The 19,344-nt window shown below is 38.8% G+C and overlaps 1 protein-coding gene across 1 annotated transcript in view; it reads left to right on the top strand.

Annotated features, from left to right (window-relative positions):
* TTC17 (tetratricopeptide repeat domain 17) overlaps positions 1-19,344 on the top strand; it is a 44,417-nt gene that overhangs the window by 11,321 nt on the left and 13,752 nt on the right. Inside the window, 13 exon segments of the mRNA XM_026034691.1 lie at positions 797-908; positions 2,045-2,176; positions 2,832-2,941; positions 4,594-4,738; positions 5,222-5,361; positions 5,554-5,714; positions 6,011-6,123; positions 7,306-7,446; positions 7,883-7,998; positions 8,512-8,683; positions 9,225-9,302; positions 11,459-11,683; positions 13,707-13,893. Coding sequence (XP_025890476.1) covers positions 797-908; positions 2,045-2,176; positions 2,832-2,941; positions 4,594-4,738; positions 5,222-5,361; positions 5,554-5,714; positions 6,011-6,123; positions 7,306-7,446; positions 7,883-7,998; positions 8,512-8,683; positions 9,225-9,302; positions 11,459-11,683; positions 13,707-13,893 — 1,832 coding nt within the window.

The raw sequence follows: 19,344 nt of genomic DNA, 5'->3' as shown, positions 1-19,344 counted from the left end.
AGATTGAAATGAGGCATTTGCCACTAAATATGTGAGGGTGCAGCATGGAAATACTGCTGGCTGCCTCCCCCAAGCCCAGGTTTGTTAGCGCTGCCGTGAAGCACCTCAGGCTCCCAGTCACTGCTGCCCAGGTAGCTCGGGGTGGTAGGAGCAGATGTGTGAAATAAGCTGAAGTGCATTGTGTGCGAGGGGTTCCATTTACCCCTTGGGCTTGGCAGGTAAAGGACATGTGGGCAAATCGGTTCAGYGTTCAGTTTTCCTGGTAATTGATCTTTAGGAGAGTTTTGTTGTTGTTCTTCACATAATTGAATGAATACTTGGGGTCAGAAAAGGTTGTTTTTAATGACAGGTAGTCTTCAGCTACCTTCATTTGGGTTTCTCCCTGATGTTATGGGSTTTTTTTGTTATATTCGTTCGTTTGTTTTCACTTTCTTTGTTTTCCGTAATGAAGAGTCTTTTAATCTGCATGCATTGTCATTTGCCTTGCAGACAGTTGAATAAACAGTACTAATACACGGGGTTAGTAGTGATATATTTTGGAGACCGTCCAGACATCAATGTCTTTTCTAAGGCAGATTGCACTTTATTTACTTTATCTTTGACTAATAACATCTGGCTACAGCTCAGATTTGGGAGGACATCAGAAATGGTCTAATGTGCTCAAACGCAAGAAATTTTTTCATTATGTTGTTTGAAACTGTCAGCCAAGCCAGAATACTCTTTGCCTGTCTACTACAATAATGTCTTTTATGAACTTTAGCAGCATTTTAATGATTCTGCTATGTTATGTTTTCAGCCCTGAAGACTATATAGACACGAAGTCTCCTGTGCCTCCAGACCTGCAGCAGCCAGACTGTACAAAAGTTCTAGATCTTCCRTACAGCATTCATGCTTTCCAGCATTTACGGGTAAGCAAGCAAAGGCCACATGTTTCTCCTTTCCCCACCAGGAAGAGGAACAGAGAACTCTTGTTGGCTGTTCTCAGTCGAGGTTGAAAGGTATTGTAATCTTTCAAGATTGCTTTGGATTTGCTCAAAAACACACTTGAGCCCTGATTAAAATACCTGCTTGTGGGAGGACAGTTCCATCGGATAGGCAGAGCTTGTTTGTCCTTTCTGCTGGTTGCTTTACGCTAGAGGAYGTTTTGGAAAATCGTGTTTTTAAAACACACGTCATCAGTAAACATGGCAGCGTTGATGGGAAGTGCTTGTATTTTGTACCTTGCTTCAGTTCAAGTGCTGAATAGGCTCATTAAGCTTACATTAGAATTCATAATCTGAGAGCTCTTCATGGGCTGGTCAGCAGCTCATAATGTATTTGTCTATCTCTTTGATATCTAAATGCCAAGTTTTAACCTGCAAGATAAAATAAATATTCTTTACTGATACAATCTTCATCTACTCTGCTACAATGGAAGTTTGAAGAAATTATCTTTCCCCAGAATGCTTGGAACAAGTTTTCGAATGTAGGCTTTGCTTTAGTGCTCATCTCTTGTTRTTTATTTTATTACAAGCCTTTAAAATCTTTTTTAATCTAAAAGTAAGGATTTTTAGTGAGCAAAACAGGGACTAGAACTTACTAACAGGCCATGTTAGTAAGTTTGGAGGTAGCTTTGAAATTAGTTCCTTGTTTTTATTGGGGAGGGAAAAAAAGGAAATAAAAGATGCAGGGGTGCTTTCATAGAGTCTAGACTGAGTACCATGAGTTAAATGCTTCAGTCCTTGTTAGTGAAATCAGTAGCTGCCAAACATTCAGTACCACCATATATCAGTACTTGACCTTTAGCACTTGCAGTCAGAGATGCTTTTGGAAGTATTGATATTAATGACTGCTTCTAGTATTAGCCTAACTGTGGTAATATATATAATTCATCTGTCAAAGATGACATTATCCTGTCAAGTCTTTAGGATCTTGATAGGAAAGGAAGGTAGAAATATAAAGTAATTGTACTGCAAATTTTCTCCCAAGTCATTTTCTTTTGTGCATTGCTTCTCTAATTTTAGCAAAAGCATCCATAGATCCCTATGTTTGCTTTTCATTTTAGGGTGTTCAAGAAAGAGTTAATCTTTCCGCGCCCTTGTTACCTAAAGAAGATCCAATCTTCACGTACTTATCTCAGAGGCTGGGAAGAAGTATAGAGGAAATAGGTCATCGTATTTATGAAGGACTGATGAAGGTATGAAGCTGTAAACTTACTGTCCACTCAGGAAGAATGCTGGAAAAATCTGTCAAGGTGAACTCTGCCTGGCGCAGGCTCTCAGCTCCAATGCTAGTTCTGCATGTATGTTTTGATGTTGGGTAGAAAAGGGAGAACTTCAAATAATGTTTTATGCAAGCAGAGGTATGACAAGCCACCAGCAAATCTAATAAATGGATATCTGCTTTCATCTTCGTTGACTTGTATATTGGYGAAATAGATGGCACTTTCAAGGTAATAAAAGGCTTTAAAAGTGCAAGTACTTAACAAGCAAAGAAGAAAAGGTAGTACCAAAGGTACAGGAAGTGCCTTTATGCAAAATAAGTAAATTCTCGCTTCCAAGCTGTGCCACAGATACTTAAACTTCTGTCACTTCTCATTGMATCCCATTTTGAATTTGCAGCTTTGTGTGAAAGGCGGAGATTAAGTTTGGTTTCATCCCGATGCATTTGTGTGCTGATTTGGTCTTCCTGAACATTCGGAGTTGCTGCCAAATGGCAGCTCTCCAGAAGATGACGATAACTTGGCGCAAGTTCAGTGCACAGTTTTCCACCAACAGTAGTTAAAGCCCTGGCTGGCCTCTTAGTTCACGCCTTGGTTGTTACTGCAGTTTGTGTGTTTCTGTTTGCTGCAGAACTCTTCTTCCTGGGTGCTCTATAATATGGCTTCTTTTTACTGGCGAATAAAGAACGAACCGTATCAAGTAGTAGAATGTGCCATGCGTGCCCTTCATTTCTCTTCAAGGTGAGAATTAAGGCTCAATGTTAAGAAATAATTCTTGTTATTTGCTCTTCCTTTCTATGTGCTGTGCTGGACAGCAGCACTTTAAAGAATTGGTTGGAAATAGTTTAACATTCATTATTTGCAATAGAACATTTCTGGGAGGTAATCGAGGAGCTTGAAAACAAGGAGAGAATAATTGCCTAATCCCATTTCTTATTTAAGGCCTATGTTAAGGAGTCCAATTACTATGTCACATTGCAGAATAYGCTGGCAGATGTTTGGTATCTTTATCTGTGAATACCAGGCAGATGAAGTACATACGTTTTGAAACAGCCTTAAGAATGGCAGTGRCAGGTCATTGCAGCCTTTAGGAGTCATTGACTGCTGCTGTAATGGGAGTTTAGCTCTTTAAGTTGTTACCCTAACTTTAAATACTGCTGCAGTTCTTTCAGAAAAAAACATGCAGTGAATCCCTGAGACCAGAAATGTAGATGGTGCTGCATTTTAGGTGTTGCTCGTAAAGGGAAAAAGATAGGCCCAAAGTTGTGTGAAAATCGGTTTTGAAAAGACACTTGTGTTTCAAGAAAAATGTAATTAAGAAGTAGGCTGACAGCAGTATGAGAAAGTAGATCCATTTATAAGCGTTGAAATACTCTCCAGCTTCTTTCGTGAATGTTATGTGCATTTAGTGCTGTGTGTAATTAATAATAGTATTCCTATTGCATTTGGTCCAGTAGTCAGCACCAAAAAACTCTTCTGTGCTACAGTGGAATAAGTGCGTCATTATGGATGTCTTTAGAAAGCTATAAATTGAATTCAATTTTTATGTTCTCGGGCATAAATGGAGATTAGCTGTATGCAGCTCTTTTCACAACTGTACGTAAGTATGGTTTGCCTGACTACTGCAGGAATCTAAACGCTCCCTCTTAGCGCTTATGATTTAGTTTTCAGAATAAATTATTTCAAATAAATGGCCATATAGTCGAGGTCTTGTATAAGATGAGGGATCTAAGTTTCGCTTCCAATCCAAAATGATGAATTTCGTGTTCTTAAAACATTTATTCTTTCGCTTATCATCCATGATAGGACAAAAAAAAAAAACAAAGTTTTTTTTTGGTTGTTTGGTGGGGTTTTGTTTGTGAGGTTTTTTTTCTTCTAAGTAGCCAATCACTATTATAAGGAAAGTAAGACTCTCATGATGACTATGTAGCAGATTCTCTAGGGCCTCTAGATATTTTTTGTTGCTGCTGTGTAGCTTGAAATAGTGTTCAGCAAACAAAAGTGGAGAATGCCTGTACAGTAATGCGGAAGATAGGTATGTATATTTAAAATAAGGAACRTGTCTGTTCATTTTTCAGGAGAGCAGGGTGCTGGGAGAATCATTCCTTAACCGTATTAGTTTCCTGTTGTGTGGCGCTCAGTTTTGAGGGGGTGAAGGGTGACAAACTGCGTGCCTGGGACTCTCAGTATTTCCTGGCTGGATACAGTTTGCTCTAGCCTATGAAGTCGGTATCATTTAGGCACCTGACTTTTTTTCCTTTAATTTCAAATTGCATATTTAGTGTATGAATCTGGAATATATTCTTATGCATGGTGCTTGCACATCCCTGCCTTCTTTTAATGTCTCTCTTTCTTTTTTTTTTCTTTTTTTTCTTCTTTGTTTTTTCTTTTAGGCAGAATAAAGATATTGCATTGGTGAACTTGGCAAATATTCTGCACCGGGCACACTTCTCTGCAGATGCTGCTATTGTGGTCCATGCTGCTCTGGAATACAGTGACTTCTTCACTAGCTACTACACTTTGGGAAATATATATGCAGTAAATACTGTCTTTATTTTCCATGATTTTTATAAAACCAAATAATTTTTAGCCATTCTGGCTAAACTTATGATGCTTCTTTCTTATGATGTTTCTGGTGTCCCACATGCTTTTTATGCTTAATGTCTAAGAGGGTTTTTTTGTTTGTTTTTTAATTTTATTTATTGTTTTTTGTTTGTTTTTAAATTTTATTTATTGTTTTTTGTTTGTTTTTTAATTTTATTTATTGTTTTTTGTTTGTTTTTTAATTTTATTTATTGTTTTTTAATTTTAGTTTCAGCAAGCAGAACTTTTATTAGCCATTTAAAATAAGTCCCAGGTAAATTCTCCTGAAAGTTCCCTATATCAGATAGGGTGGTCTGAATTTCAGGAAAGACAGACTGCTCATCATAGCRAATTAAAATTTCAGTTAATGATTTAAACAAGAAAATGACAGATATTTATGGCTCATTCTCTCTTTCCTTTTCTTTTATTGTTCTTCAGATGCTTGGGGAATACAACCACTCGGTCCTGTGCTACGATCATGCTTTACAGGCCAAACCAGGGTTTGAGCAAGCTATCAAAAGGAAACACGCTGTACTTTGTCAGCAAAAGCTGGAGCAAAAACTGGAGGCTCAGCACAGGTAATGGAAGGTCCTGGCAGTCTCCTTTTGATGGTTTGGTTTCAGTAACTGCTTACATTTTCTTAAAAAGCATGTTGTGTAACTTTCTTAAATTACATCCTTTCCTACATTTTGGATGATTACAGTATTGTTATGAATGATTTTATTGCACAAAAAGCTCAAAGTCAACTTTCCTATCATCTGATTTTCAAGGTCACTTCAGCGAACATTAAATGAACTGAAGGAGTATCAGAAGCAGCATGACCATTACCTTAGACAGCAAGATGTGCTAGACAAGTATAAGCTCATCCAGGAGGAGCAAATCTTAAGGAACATCATACATGAGACACAAATGGCAAAAGAAGCTCAAATAGGTACAATTTCCTTGAGTTCATTAGAGGAATGAAGGATTGCATGGATTTGGATTAATGCAAAGAATTAATATATTATGACTGAGTGACAATTTCATTTTGCTTATTAAAATATGTGTTTGTGATATATTCTTGAACAAATATTTTTGATTCCTTCAAAAATGGATTTTACCCTATACACCTATTTAAAATATATAAATATATATAAAAAGAAAACTTTCTTATTTTAATGTGTGCTACTCTTGCTCCAGAACCTCACTTATATCATAGAAAGATTTTTTTTTTTTTGCGCTCTGCAGGGAACCATCAGATCTGTAGACTGGGCAACCAGCAGCACAGCTTGCACTGCCAGTGGGACCAGCCAGTTCGGTATCACCGGGGGGACATTTTTGAAAATGTGGAATATGTTCAGGTTTGTCCGTGAATTGGTGTCAGTGCTTTAAGTCTCCTCCTCTCTCTCATTTAGTCAAACAGCTCATGTCTTTGAAGCCTGAAAKAGGAGGTATGTTTGTGATATAATTAAAGTGAGAAGTGGTGTGGTCATTTCATCAGAGTTTAAGGTACTTGGTGCTAATTTGGCTTTTTTTGCTTGCACTACAAGCTGAGATCCGTTGTGGATTATGGAAATGTTGAGCCTTACTGTGTAAGGCTTTGGTGTTTGTGGGTTGGTGGTAGTTTTCTTKTTGTTTGTTTTGTTTTAAGCTTTATCTGAATTGAAAAGCTTTACAGGTCTTAGGTTCCTATGTGATACCAATGATACCAACTACTTCAATATTGTGGTTTTTTTTTCCACTCTGTGGAACAACCAAGTGTCTCTTTCCAGGAAATGCAAGAATAAAATATCTTTTTTTACTACCAGAAGGAACACAAATCTGCAATATGCAATTAGATAGTGGACAAATTGAGTGCTTTAACAGCCTTAAAATAAGTTGTTAGTCTAGTTTCATGAGTGTTTGCTAATTTAAGATACTAAATCAGCAAATGCATCAAAGAAGTCTGATACAGTGATACTGAGAGATCTTAGAAAATGATCTGCATGCTAATAGTGAAAATCCAAAGCCAACTGAACAGCACTCTGTGTTAGTACTATAGATAAAGATTATGGTTTGATTTATTTTGTTGTATAGAAGTGTTCTGAAGGTTTTCATTAGTTAGTTGAAGAAAGCAGGAATAATTATTTTTAATTTTTTTTTTTGTTTAATTTTCTTGGGTGGTTTCTTGGAAGTTAGTACTCTAATTCTGGTAACCATAAATTCAAATTATCAAAATAATTTGGCAAGGCAAGAGTGCTAGTAGATATGACTTGACTAGAGATACGTCATCTAGAAACCTATTTTGTTTGTCTGGGCCTATTAGAAATGTTTATATAATTCATTTTAGCATTTTCTTGTTGAATAACAAATGCATTTTCATTGTTGACTTGTTTACAACTAAATATTACTTTWTCCTGTTAAGAATGGATCAAGAGGCTTAAATTTCCTTTTTTTCCCGCTTTTCTGTGTTTCAGCTCATCAGCTTAACTACGTAAATGATGGGAGACAAAAATCTCTTTTCCATATGAAATGTTCTTACTTTGCTTGTCTTTTCTTTCCAGTTTGGTGAAGACTCTTCCACTTCTAGCATGACATCTGTGAATTTGGATCTTCCTGCAAACCAAAGTGACCACAGCCAGTCCTTGCAGTCTTCCCCTGTCGCTCGTTCTGTTGTTTCATTCTGGAGTGTAGACTCCGATCAAGTGAGTGAATGGGATAAACTTGGATCTTTCAGAGCAGAGTTGAGGCAGTGTGCATCTTGTCCTTACTTGGGTAAAACCTCCCGGCGTTTGGTAGCCTAGTGTGTGTGTGTGCCACCAGTGAAGAATCTGTTGTTTTCAGTTTCTTCAAAATACAAGTTACTGGTTTCTCCCTACCGGTTTTCTGCTATTTTGAGCTCTCCTACAGTGCAGATGGGAATGTTCTTCAGCTGCTTTTGGAAACACCTGCAAATAAAGTATAGCTGAGTAAAGGTGGAAAACTGAACTGMTGTTATTACAAAAGAGAGGGCAAATAATTATTTTAAGGAAAGATCTCTGTTCTTTCTTCCATATTATTCCAAATTTTCTTACTTAACTTCATAACTAAAAGATTAAAAATGATGATAAACTAATCAAAAATAATTCCTTTTCTCTGTAGGAGAAACAGCATATTCTTTGGCCTAAGAGGTCAGAGTGCATGAAATCTTTCCCAAAAATTCCTGATCCAGAAGAACTGCCAACTTACTTTCTGCCCCCAGAAAACAGAGGATTCAGGCAAGTGTTGATTTTAGAAATTGCTATTTGTTTGTAAGTTTGATGCGACTGAAATAGTTGCTGTAAACTGGTGTCTTAATTATGCGAGATGAGCATTTTCTTCCTGGAGAGGATGGATGCTGTTAGTCATGAAGGCACAGATACGTTTTTCTCTGGCAGTTTAACAGAAGCAATGCTTTTCTTTCGGTCTAGTCTTTGCTACCACTGTAACTGTCRGGATTCATTCTAGCATCATGTAAGAACATGCAATATCTTTTGTCTGTTAAATTTACCTATGTTTACACATCTTGTGTACTTACACAGTGTTTGTACTCTTCATTTTTATTTATGCCTTTTGAAGCAAGGGTGATCTTTGTACTGTCTTGACTTATAAAGCTTATATCTTATGAGCTTATGTCTCATGAGAGTCCCCGGTGTGAGACTTACCAATTGATATGTAGCAGATTCTTATTTTTATATGTTGGTAACATGCAGCATGTGATATTGGTTTGTCTTGGTTCTCCTTATTGCTAGGGTCCACTCAATCCTGAATGTCCCACAAGAAGCTGTTGTGGATGAAGCCCAACCACCAGATTGTTCCTCCATCACTGATGCCCGTAACAATGARTCTCTCTATCTACTGGTCAAAGAACTTGACACTAACCTAGATTTGAAATTTAAGATGCCAGATGATCGAGCAAGACAAGTAAGAGGCACTGTTTCTCCCTRATTCTCTTCTGTTTTGAATTTCTCTACTGCCTTAGAAATCTAACTCATGACTTGAAAAACACTGATGTTTAAAAGATGACTTGGTGCCACAAGCCAATCAACTCCCGAAGAAGAGAAGCACGTGTTTTTTTGGCATTGTTGGAGAAGGGGAGAACTTGTCACCCAGCATAAAACCATTGACTGATCTGTCTTAAATATTGATGCAAAGCACACCAAATAAGAAATTTAAACTACTATGAAAAAAATGCTTTCTTCAAAACCATATAACAGGCATTTGACTCATTGTATTTTGGGTGTTCCAGTAACTGGTGTTCTGTAAGGCTTGTAACTTTAGGCTGGTACTAGTCCTTCATGCTGCTTTCTGTGTATTGGCTGCTTTAATAGTTATCTCTTCAGTTCATCTCTTGAAAACGAGCTTTTTAGGTGTTCTACCAAGGGGAAGACTTTGGGAAATGAGACTTGGGTGACTCATATAGGTATATGCTATAAAAATTCTTTTGTAAATCTTTATTGTCCAGATCTTGCATTCTCGTATCAACAATCAAACTATTACACAAGAGAAGATAGGAGCGTTTCTCCATCATGCTATCAGGAAGGTATGTCAGAAATTGTAGCATGAAGTAAATAAGCAATTTGTCTTTGATACTGGTTTCTGCACTTCTCAAGTCACTCAGTGATGTTTAAGACAAGCTGTCTTGGTAGCTATAACTAAGGTGAAACTAACTTGATAATTTAGATTGACTAGAAAAGTACGAACGTAGAGAAGCATCATTTTCAGTTTGCTCAGGGTAAGCCAAACATCCCTATAGTTATTTGTTCTTGTTTTAATTGCAGGACATTATGAGCAGCATTATATTAGCTAATTATGGCAGCTTTTTGTTGAACTGAGCAAAATAGCTTGGACTACATCAGTGTTCTGTGTTTCTTAATTGCCTTCCCTCTTTCACCTGTCCCTGCATGGCTTCCTTTCTCCTTTTGTTCTTCCTATTCCCTCCCTGCCACCAAAAAAAAAAGGGAGGGGAGAGAAAGAGAAAAGCAAACCAACCTTCTGTCAGTCTGTTCTGTCAGGATAATTAGTACTCTGGGGCAAAGAGGGCAGATCTCTGCAACGCCCAGCAGAATGCCACCTCCATTCYGCCTGGGCCCTCGCAGTGTCACTGCACGACAAATGACAGGATGCRCTGAGGCACAGGCTGGAAGCACTGAGGTACAGGTTGACTCTCTTTGAGCGTCAAGCTGGTATTTCTCAGGGCAACTCTTTTGTACAACTTGTGTCAAAGCAGTGTATGTATGTTTTGTTTTTAGTCTAAAAACAGTACCATTTAYTACATATATCTGTCTTACCCAGAAAAAGAAAAATTAATAGTAGAAGTTAATATGTTTTATTATGATGTTCAGAACAGTCCTATGGATATATAATGCTGCAGTGCCCAGGTATTTTAATTATAGTATTCTGTTGCCTTCATGGCAGAAGTCTCAGCCTGTTGGCCGTTTAGMTGCTAGTGTAAGAATACTGTTAGGTCGTTCCTAATCCATGGGCAATCAACTCTCCAGAGCGGCAGTGCCAGTTTGTCTTGTTTCCGTGTCAAAAAATGATAAGCGATAATAGTTTGCAAAGGATTTAGTTTAAGAATACATTTGGAGACCTGTGTATGGAGAGCAATTCACTGAGGAGTTCAGTATGGGTAACATGTGAGTAATGGTATATATGTGCACTGCAAAACTGAGGTGCTATGTAATTTCTGATTGTAAGAATATTTAGGATACTTCAAACATCTTAGTAGTATATGTTCTTATTATAGTTTCCTGAGATCTTCTAGTGCACCTTGAAGTATACATAAGACTAATCTCCATAAAATAATTTTTAAAATATTGAAGAAAGTCTTTTCACCTGTTAGTTGCTTTCAACAGCATTGCTGTAACAAAGCTCCAGTGGGGTTAATGCAGGGCTGCTGCTGGCTTCCTTGTTGCCTTAGCCTCCTCCAACCAAGCTGCATGTTTCCTGCTCATGCATGTAATTGGGCTTCAGACATGGAGACTGGAAGAGACATTAATTTCCGTTGTTGCTTTTGTACTTGAAGTTGCTGATATAACTGGCTAACATGAGATGCTGAGAATATTGACATCTGGATCATTAGTGTTTCTAAATTATTCCAGATTGTTCCATCTGAAGGATGGATAGTTTTGAAATTTACTGTTTCTTTTCTAGAATGTATATTTTATATATTTATATTTTTTTTTATATATATATATAAAAAAAAAGCAATTCTGAGACCTTAAATTGATGGGGAATCTTGATGTTTGCCATAGAACCTAGAAGCATATCTAACTACTATTAAAAACTGTCTAACCTTCAAACCTGGAAACATTTTTACTCAGTTCTGTATTGGTTTACCTTGAGCCTGAAGTGAGTGACTAGCAGATGTCACTTCCCAAAGACAGCAGCCATTATCACTCGAATGTTTTCAGGGATTTTGTGGGGTCATGATAAAAGACCGTGATGAGGAAAGTGTGTGACCAACAATTCCTACTAAATTACAGATCAGATAGTAAGTTGCATTAGTCTGAGTTGTACTCAGACAGAGTAGAGGAAGCAATCTGTTGGAGTCAAGAGGTAATTTATGTCTATTTAGTAAGATAGTATGCAGAGCCTRCCTTTTTTTTGTTCTTTTTGTAACTGAAGAGATGAGCATTCAAGTCTTCCTGAAGCACCTCTTTGTGTGTTTTCATCCTTTCCCCAACCACTCTATAGCCAGAAGATCCACTGTGGCTTTTGCTTAATGAAGCTGGATTGTACTGGCGTGCAGTTGGAAACAGCACCTTTGCTCTTGCCTGTTTGAAAAAAGCATTTAATTTGGCTCCACACGAATACCAGGATATCCCTCTAGTCAATCTTGCTAACCTCCTGATTCATTACGGTCTTCACTTGGATGCCAGCAGGCTCCTGCTAAAGGCTTTGGCCATCAATACCTCTGAGGTAAGAAAGAGCTTTTTGTATTTGTTTAGCAGTAAATATCTTTTCCTTTATTTTGTTAGTTCTTAATTGCATGTTAGTTGCTTGTGCCCGCACTTCAGCTTCCAGYTGGAGGTTTGGAAGGGATGGTAATTTCCACTTGAATTCTAGAGCTGCTCAGTGCTGGAGCTGGTCACTGCTGATTGCTGAGAAAATAAACTTCTGAAATAGAAGACAGACTTTTGGCCTCCCAAAGCCAATGTATCAACAAGTGGCTCCAAGGACTGCAAATCTGATATTATGGTAGTATTGGCATCTGAAATGGAGATCCATAGTGCTGTCAGTCTTCCATTTGGCTTTAATATTTTTTTTATTAGCACATCTGTCACTAAGGGCCTTGGCTTCCATCTGACTTTTTTTTTTATGATACTTCGATTGCTTCTGTACTGTTCTGTTTGTCGCTAGATTTCAACTACATAKCCAGAAGACCATCCGTCTTCTCGATGTGTTGATAAAATTTACTGCCAGTCATAGATTCAAAACCTTTTTTTTTATGAATGACAAAAGGATAAACATTTTGCAGAATGTTGCTTATCTCATGCAGAGTGCGCTACATAAGTTATGAGACTGGACAAAACGGTTAGGAAAGGAAAGRTGGAATAAAATAAGATGGGACCTGTGGTTGCCAGGGATAAAGCTGTCTATATCTCAATATCCTCATTTTGGCAAGTAATTTTCATCTTAGGAAATACTTCAGAAGGGTATTACTGTAGTGAGTTTTTGCCTGTGCTCATACCTCTGTGGTTAAATAAACAGAGGGCTAAAAAACTGCCAGAGCACTAATGAATCTAGCAAYAAAACAAGCAAACAGGATTAAGTTTTTGTCCTTTAACATCCAGGARCAATTTTTGCTATTGTTGGAAAGCAGCCTGGCCAGTTTGGCTTGGAAGTACAAAAAGGAACTATAGAAAGAACTGCTTCTATATGATGCACCTTAAGAAGAAAACTTTGCAAGCACAGAATTGGAAGCTTCCTTGGGGTCCTTCGGACTAGACTGCATGAGTAGGATCTTTCTTTAGAAGCAGTGGCAACTTTTATCTGGTTACAATAATGCCTGCTCCCATTATGYTCACGCGGCCCAGTCCTTTAATACCAGTTGTATCAAAAAGCCTGGCAGGAGCATTTGTGCCTAAATGGAATTTCCTGTAATGTAGTGGAAAGGAAATATAAATCAGAATATAAATCAGACAAGATTCCAGCTACAGATAAGGAGGTATGTGCTGTAATAGCAAAAGCTTTTTTTTAAAAACGTAGATCATAAGGAAATAAAACATGCTGATTACACTGCTGACACACTCATGTATGAGTGCAGGATAGCCTTGAAAACAAAACGTAATTCTTTGCTGTGAACCAGTATTAAACTGATAATTTTTACCCAAAGAAAATATATTTAATACTTCTTCTTAAAAAAAAATAGTATTTTGGGGAGACCAGCCAAGAGCAATGAACAAAAATTTACACTTTCAAGAATTGAAAATAAGCCCAAATGTATACCTCAAAGTTGGTATRAAATTGGCATTTTGAGTAGCTTCATTCTGGTAGAATAAATCTTGAACAGTGTAGACCAATCCAAGGCATCTCTCTTGCCAGAAAGCTAGTAGTACCTTTATATTCTCTGCTTTTACTCATACTAAAAATATCCCTAAACGTTTCATTTTAGTTCTTGACTACTCTGCACAGTGAGCTTTGTGTTCATGACAGGTTATAAATAAGTACTTAATTTTCATCTGGGTGCATATTTATATAAAAGTGGTGATGTTCCTCTTAGAAAGTTGCAATCCTAAACCTGAGCCTTATGTTAAAACAGCTTTCCCTCAGCATCAGGGCAGCAAGGTGTTAGTCGTCCATTCGAGGAGCAGGTGGGCAAAACAGGGAAAGCTTCTGTATTCCTGCCAGCCAGTTKTGGCAGTGTGGGTGGGCAGGACCTTTCCCCTCTCAATTTCAAACTCTAAATACCTGCTGACAAGTGTGGCTTTTCTCCTTGTAGCCCCTGACTTTTTTGAGCCTAGGGAACGCGTACCTGGCTCAGAACAACGTGAGTGGAGCCCTGCAAGCCTTCAGGCACGCGCTGGATCTGAAGACCAAGTGTCTGGAGTGCGAGAGCAGCCTGAAGTTGATCCGTTGCCTGCAGTTTTACCCTTTTCTGTACAACGTCACCTCTTCTGCATGCAGTGGTAAGCAACAGCTGAAAGGTGGACCTCAAGGGAAACACTGTCCCTCTGCCTTCATGTTGCACCTGAAATTCATGATTGCTATGCCTTTTTCCAAGGATCCTCCTTGCTTTATAGTGCCTGCTCCCCATAAAGACCAAGATTGAGGCAGTTCTCATAAGAAGGAAGTTATGCTCTGTTAAGAAGTGCTAGAGGAAAACGTCTTAACTGGTTGGAGGGCTGCCGCTGAGTGCAGCTCCCTTTGAGCATGTCTGTAATACCTTAACAGCCTCACCCATATCTTTTATTGCTGGATGAGGGGTGACGGATTCGGTATTTTATGGAAGCGCATGGCAGCTGCTGCTCGGCCGCTCAGCAGCCCATCTGCTTCCCTTCAGATTTCACAAATGGGCACATTTGTTTTCTTAAAGCTGAAGAAGTTACTAAAGATGAGCTGTAGTTTTAATTCTTATCCTTTTCAGTGATTTTGAGACTTTTTTGGAGCTCACTTTTTATGGAATAGACATTGTATCAACTTGGTTTTGTTTATATGGGATCTATGATCACTTCTCTTAACTCTAAAAATCTATAAGGAARTTGACTTTTCTCTCATCCTCTCCCAGTTAAAATATTTAAAAATATATATGGATATTGAAATGCTACCTTGGCAGGATTGATATTATACATTTTTATTAAATAAATAATTGTCAGTGACRTTTATGTAGTTCACTTGGGAGAGGAATATTCAACTAGTGCCTAAAGGGTTGTTCCTGGGGCCCTTTGGTTGGCCTGGACATTCAGATATTGTGAAGCATTCTTCGCCAATTAAAACAAAGTAAAAAATCCAGTACAGTACACACYTGTCTAGTGCTTGTGGGTAGCTGACTGCTGATGAACGTGCTGCTGGAACACGCTGTTGCACAGGACCTTTTCTTATCTCTGTGCAAATAAAAGTGCTGCTTAGACATGCAGAACTCGCTTATACTTGAAATATTATTCTGCAACTGTAAGTATCTACCTCTGACTAGTAATTCCAATTCTTTGTGAGCTCAGGTCCTTCCAATTCTTGCAGAYGAGATCAAAATCCAAAACGTCAAACTTGAGTTAATTGATTGATGGTATTCACAATATGAATATACACTTACATAGCAGGTATGCATGTTGGCAAAAGCCATGTGCATTCCCTTACATTGTGGCTTTATTCTGTGATGTATAGTGGTCTGTGATATAGATGTATCACTGTGATGCCCACTGATAGTTTAATGATTGACTTGAAAAAGGCTTTTAGTGCCCTCTTGTGGTACATATACCGTATTCCATATGAAATCTAGTTTTAGGATGATGCTCTCTCAAAATAAARCATGGGGAAAAGGTGAACACTCAAGTGAATGCATTTTCTTTTGTTATTCCCTATCACTTAAATGTTTATAGAGTTGCTAAGTTAAGACTTTTAAGAAAATTGACTTGGAGAGAAAGAAGAATCTGTACTTGAAACTCTTGATAGTAACTTAAGGACAGATTAAAGAAATTGCTTAAATCAACGTCACTGTTAAACATCTGACACTTGATAGTTTCAATATCTTCTAGTTTCATGTAGTTAACTGAAAGCATTACATACACCAGAGCAAACTGGTGTTCCTTACTCTTGAGTGGAGGCCGTTGAATTTAGCGGAGTTTTGTTTTAGTTGGGGCAAAAGGCTGGAATCTGTATGAGTCAGATGAGATTCTAAACTGAAATGCACTGCATGTTTCAGATAAAGCTTTTTCTTCATTTGACTGTCTTCTCAACTAAAGACAGAGTTCTAGGGCACTCCTAAGTCTTGCTTCCACAAGGAATGTTTACAGTTTACATTTATCTTGAGTTCCTTCATTTTGTTGGATTTGCAATCATTTCGTCTTGCAAGTTTCTCTTTCCCTTTGCTCTACAGGAAGGCTAAGCTGTATGAAAGGAATAGTGAACCAGAGCAGAGGGTTTAAACAAGGAGGAAGGATCAAGCAGGTGAACTGCTCCTCGAAGCTTGCAGAAACACGTCATGGGAAAGCTTTGCATTTTGTCACCTAATAACCAGACAGGAGCACGGCTAAAGCGTGTTCTGTTTTAAATACTAGCAGTTATGAAATCACTATTCTGTGATTCCAAGTGAARTATTTACATGGTTATTTTTGCTCCCTCTGCTGTCTACTCTGCAAGTTTCACCTGGGATCTGAAAATCAAGCAGGATTCTCTCTCCCTCAGGCACCGCTGACAGCAGGGCTCGTGCAGTGTCAGTCCTGGTGCAAGATCTGTTCACGCTGCACAAGCACAATGTGGGTCACCTTCTTTAAGGTGTGTTGCCCTCCGCCGAGCCAGAGGGGAGTGAGGAGGTTGAATCGCACTCCTTGGAGCAGGAGTCGACCTTGCTCAGCGCAGGCAGGAGACGTAGAGCATGGGGGCTGCTTTTCCCTTACTGAATTTAGACCTCCCAGGGTGCTGGAGGTGTCTGAAACCTCTGGAGGTTGTAGAGATGCCCCATGCCAGTGCGTGCTCTCTGGGAACGGGCCGACCCGATGGCTCTTTCACCTTGGTGCTGCAGTGTCACCACCACAATCGCTGGGGGAGAAGCAGCAGCTCCTGCCACCTTGCTGTGCTGCACTAACCATGATGTGCCTAGAGTAGTTCCAGCTGTGATCCAGGGGGTAGCTGACTACATCCTTGCCACGGAATGACCCTCTTGATATGGTGCCTGCTACATTAAGCAGATCTTGCCATGAAAAATCTTCCTGTCTAGTGTCTCTCGTCTTGCTATAGGCAGCTGAAAGTGCAGAACCTGGCAGAACCTTAACTGGCCCCAGTGGGTAAGTAAAAGCCATTCCACTTKGAAAGATATCTTCCTTTTTTCACTCTCCATGTATTTTTTGCACTGAAAACTATGTAGAGATGTCTAGGTGTAGAGATAACTTACATTCAGTAATGCACTTCAGTGATGTAGAGGTTTTACAGCCCACTGCTCATACACATCCCTTTCAAGCTTCCACAGTGGCAACTGTTCTGCCTCTCAGTTTGCTGTAACTAGCAGACAAAACATGCTGTTTTAAGAATAACTATTACTCAGAGGTCTYTTTTGTATTTGAGCATGCTCATGACTTGAGTAAATTTTGTTTGCAGCCTGTTCTGATGCTAACATTGGGTGATTTCTTTATATCATGTGAAGTCTGTCTTGCTACTTTATATACTTACATTCTGCTTATTTACAGCATGATAAGGGACAATTTCCCATTATTTATCTGCCAGAAACTAGTGCAAATGGTTCTTCATGATACATTAGCTGGAACATTCAGTTACTTGAGGATACATGTGCTTGTGTAATAAGAGGAGSATCATCAGGGTTAGAGTGGAAGAGAAAAGGGATTTTTTTAGACTCAGTCTTGCAAAAGCTGATACCTTCTGTTACCAGATATATTAGCATTTCTCTGCAGTGTTTTTTTTTTTGTGTGTTTTCTGTGATAGTAAGGTAGAAAAGAAAGACATCCTTGCTGCTGATTTATCTTTTATCTCTTTATAGGAGGCTGCTTTTGCCAGTGATTATTGCATACATGAAGCTGCTAAAATTCCTTGATGAACTCGAACTGTGTGCACTGCTAAGAACTGGAGCTTTTCAAAAAGGCCAAAAAGCTGCATAAGTTSAATAGCCTTTTTTTCCAGGAATTAATAGTTTCCCAACTTCATCCCTAGAAAGATGTAATTGCATGAACAACTTCATAGTGAGTTGCGCAGATGGAATTGGTGACTTGCTGAAAGCATATTTGAGAAGGAGAGAGGAACATGTGGCCCCCATGAATGAGAGAACTGCTGATGCATAGTGTAGTCTCATTAACAACTTGCCAGCGTGTTGAAAGCTGTACTCACTCGGCCTGAATTTGAGAACTTGTGAAGTGGTGATGTGTAGCCTCATGCTCGTGTAGCCTCMTTCTGCACGATGAGTCATGTTGAGTTTGCCTCAACGCAGCATGCAGAGCCACGAACTTGGCCTGAAATGAGCACTGCCTGCTGAGCCACCGAGTGCCAGGCACTTAACCACCCCGGTCTGCCTCCTTTATCGATTTGTTTTCCCTTTTAAGCTTGGTGGTCTAGTTCATGTGAGATTCGTTTGTGCTCTGTTTTGAGTGTCCTCAAAGCTTTAAATCTGTCATACTTTCTGGTACTAGTGACTGAAAGTAGGACAGTTTGAAGTTTCCCTGGACAAAGAAATGGATGCTTCTTGAACCTAGCAGTTTGRAGGAAACCAAGAATTCTTGTAAAAATCTCTGGTCTTTCTGTAGGTACTGTTTTATAGCTTTGTTGGTATTAGAGCAGTAGCAGGAAAATGTTTCCTTTTTGAATCTAAACCAGGGCGCCTTGCGTTATTGTCAGCCTCTGCTTTCTGCAGCAGTTCCTTTCTTGGGCTCTAGAGAAGGATAGTCCAAGTCTGCTTGTTGTTCATCACTCCCTCAAAACCATGACTGATTTTTGACTACACTTTTCTAGCAGTGGTAACTCTGCTCCTTCTTGGACTCGCATATGTCAGACAAAATGCTACATGTGTAAAACTTGTCATAGCCTAATATGGGGCATACTGCCTGAGTAGTCAGGGCTTTGTTTTGCTGTTTGAGTATCAGTCTCTCATCTGCTTTGATCTTCAGTTAGCAAGGAAACTGCACAGACATCTATCCCAAACAAATCTATAATCTCTTGTGGATCAGATGTTATTTGAATCTCACTGAGCAGTGTCACTTAGCAGAGAGAAGTTCTATAGACAGGTAAGCATAAACACAAGCTGTCAAAATTATTTTTTTGAAAAAAATGTTTGTATGAAATCAGGTCTCTGTGGAGTACTGTAGGTGCAAACAGGTGATAGTTCATGTGTGCACACATAGAGACATTACATGGCATCACAGTGCCATCCTGTATATTGAGAGAACTAAAAGGTTGTCAGCAGTTCATCATGGGATCAATTAATTATTTTAGGGCCTCGCTACATAATGCCCTTATCCCTGGATGAATTACTTTTTTACTTAGTCCCTTTTACCCTTGTGTGTAGGTATCATAGGATCCAACAGGCAGGACTACAAAATACTTACTGTTCAGCCTAAGGAGAGGTATAGGGCTCGTGAGGAAGGAATACTTTACATATGAATATAAGTAGCAGTTCATAAACTTCTGGGATCAAAACTCATTGCCTCCTTTAGTTGTGTCTCGCTGCCTCTGTATAAAGTGGCTAGTGAAGATGAGCAGGAGACTGCTGATACACTGCTCCTGAAATTTCTATGGATGAGACTACCCACCTGCATATGGACAATAGAAATACTTCCGTAAAGCTCTGGTGTATGTCATTATTACTGTAAGAGTAAGAACTGTCTTTACTAAACATTACTGTGAAGAATACAGATTTCTGAGAGTGGATTTTAAAAAAGAGAGAAAAAAAAAAAGCAGGTTAATATTTAGCTGCTCAATTTGAG

The sequence above is a fragment of the Nothoprocta perdicaria genome, unplaced genomic scaffold (genome assembly GCF_003342845.1).
Source record: "Nothoprocta perdicaria isolate Ctin4 unplaced genomic scaffold, notPer1 scaffold_15, whole genome shotgun sequence".
NCBI classification, from domain to species: domain Eukaryota; kingdom Metazoa; phylum Chordata; class Aves; order Tinamiformes; family Tinamidae; genus Nothoprocta; species Nothoprocta perdicaria.
This window is presented reverse-complemented; position numbering and strand designations above follow the sequence as displayed.